The 1,379-nt window shown below is 57.9% G+C and overlaps 1 protein-coding gene across 1 annotated transcript; it reads left to right on the forward strand.

Moving 5' to 3' along the window:
* Positions 1-3: 3 nt before the first annotated feature.
* WDR55 (WD repeat domain 55) lies at positions 4-1,375 on the forward strand (the record flags this gene model as incomplete). Its single annotated transcript, XM_010023283.1, has 4 exons — positions 4-140; positions 559-658; positions 1,055-1,224; positions 1,333-1,375. Coding segments are annotated over 4 exons (450 nt in total), but the record flags the coding sequence as incomplete, so codon positions are not given.
* Positions 1,376-1,379: the final 4 nt, after the last annotated feature.

Consider the following 1,379-nt stretch of genomic DNA (forward strand, 5'->3'; position numbering starts at 1 on the left):
TTTGCCACGGGCGATGACAATGGGGCACTGAAGGTGTGGGACCTGCGCAAGGGGGATACGATCTTGGAGGCCCGTCACCAGGAGGAATACATCAGCGCCATGGCTGTGGATGGAAATGGGAAGCTCTTGCTGACTGCCAGGTACCAGCGGCTCTGTAGGCTCCCATATACCTGCACAGGTCACAGAATCCCAGACTGGTTTGGGTTAGAAGGGACCTTAAAGCTCACCTAATTCCAACTCCCTGCAGAGGGAGAGAATGGCCTCCTTGACATGCTGCGCTGCTCATGCTCTGGGGGTACAGCCCAGCATATGGGGAGGGTTCTGGGTTCAAGCACACACTGAAGCTGGGTTATGGGGAGCTTCTCATTGACCAACACCATTAAGTCCTTCTCAGGGCTGTTCTCGGTCCCATCTCTGCCCAGCCTGTATTTGTGCTTAGGATTGCTCCAACCCATTTAGGATTGCACTTGGCCATCCCTTAGGTCCTTCCCTTAGGGCTGGGGGAAATACCCTATACCATGTCCCATGCTCACAACGTGCCCCTTCCATCTCCTGCAGTGGCGATGGCACCCTGGGTGTCTTCAACGTGAAGAGGCGTCGCTTTGAGCTGCTCTCGGAGCCACAGAACGGGGACCTGACGTCTGTCGCACTGCTGAAGGTTGTTGCTTGGCCCTGCCATGAAGTAGGGTCACAGAATCCCGGAGTGGTTTGGGTTGGAAGGGACCTCAAATCTCATCCAGCTCCGGGCAGGGACACCTTCCACTAGAGCAGGTTGCTCCAAGCCCCCATGTCCAACCTGGCCTTGAACACGGACACAGATGCGGCAGCGGCACCCTGTGCCAGCGCCTCAGCACCCTCACAGGGAAGAGCTTCTGCCCAAGAGCCCATCTCAATCCCCTCTGGCAGGTTCAAGCCATTCCCCTTGGCCTGTCCCTACAGGCCCGTGTACAAAGCCCCTCTCCAGGCTTATTGTTGGTCCCTTTAGTTATTGTTAGGCTGCTATGAGGTCCTGGGTTTCTTGTTCTGCCTGTGCTTTACCACCCATTTTGCCTAGAGGGGGAAGAAAGTGGCGTGTGGCTCCAGCGAAGGCACCATTTACCTCTTCAACTGGGATGGCTTCGGGGCCGCCAGCGACCGCTTTGCTCTGAGGGCCGAGTCCGTTGACTGCATGGTCCCCATCACAGACAGTATTGTGTGTGTGGGGTCCCTGGATGGAGTCATCAGGTCAGGGGGTTCTGTGGGGTGGGTGTGGACGAGATCAGCCCTGGCTGGTCACAAGGGCTGGCTGAGCCTACGATGGACCAGGGTCCCCAGAGCTCCCCCCATCCGCAGGGCAGTGAACGTCCTGCCCAACCGCGTGCTGGGCTGTGTGGGGCAGC

The sequence above is a fragment of the Nestor notabilis genome, unplaced genomic scaffold, assembly GCF_000696875.1.
Source record: "Nestor notabilis isolate BGI_N333 unplaced genomic scaffold, ASM69687v1 scaffold20471, whole genome shotgun sequence".
NCBI classification, from domain to species: domain Eukaryota; kingdom Metazoa; phylum Chordata; class Aves; order Psittaciformes; family Psittacidae; genus Nestor; species Nestor notabilis.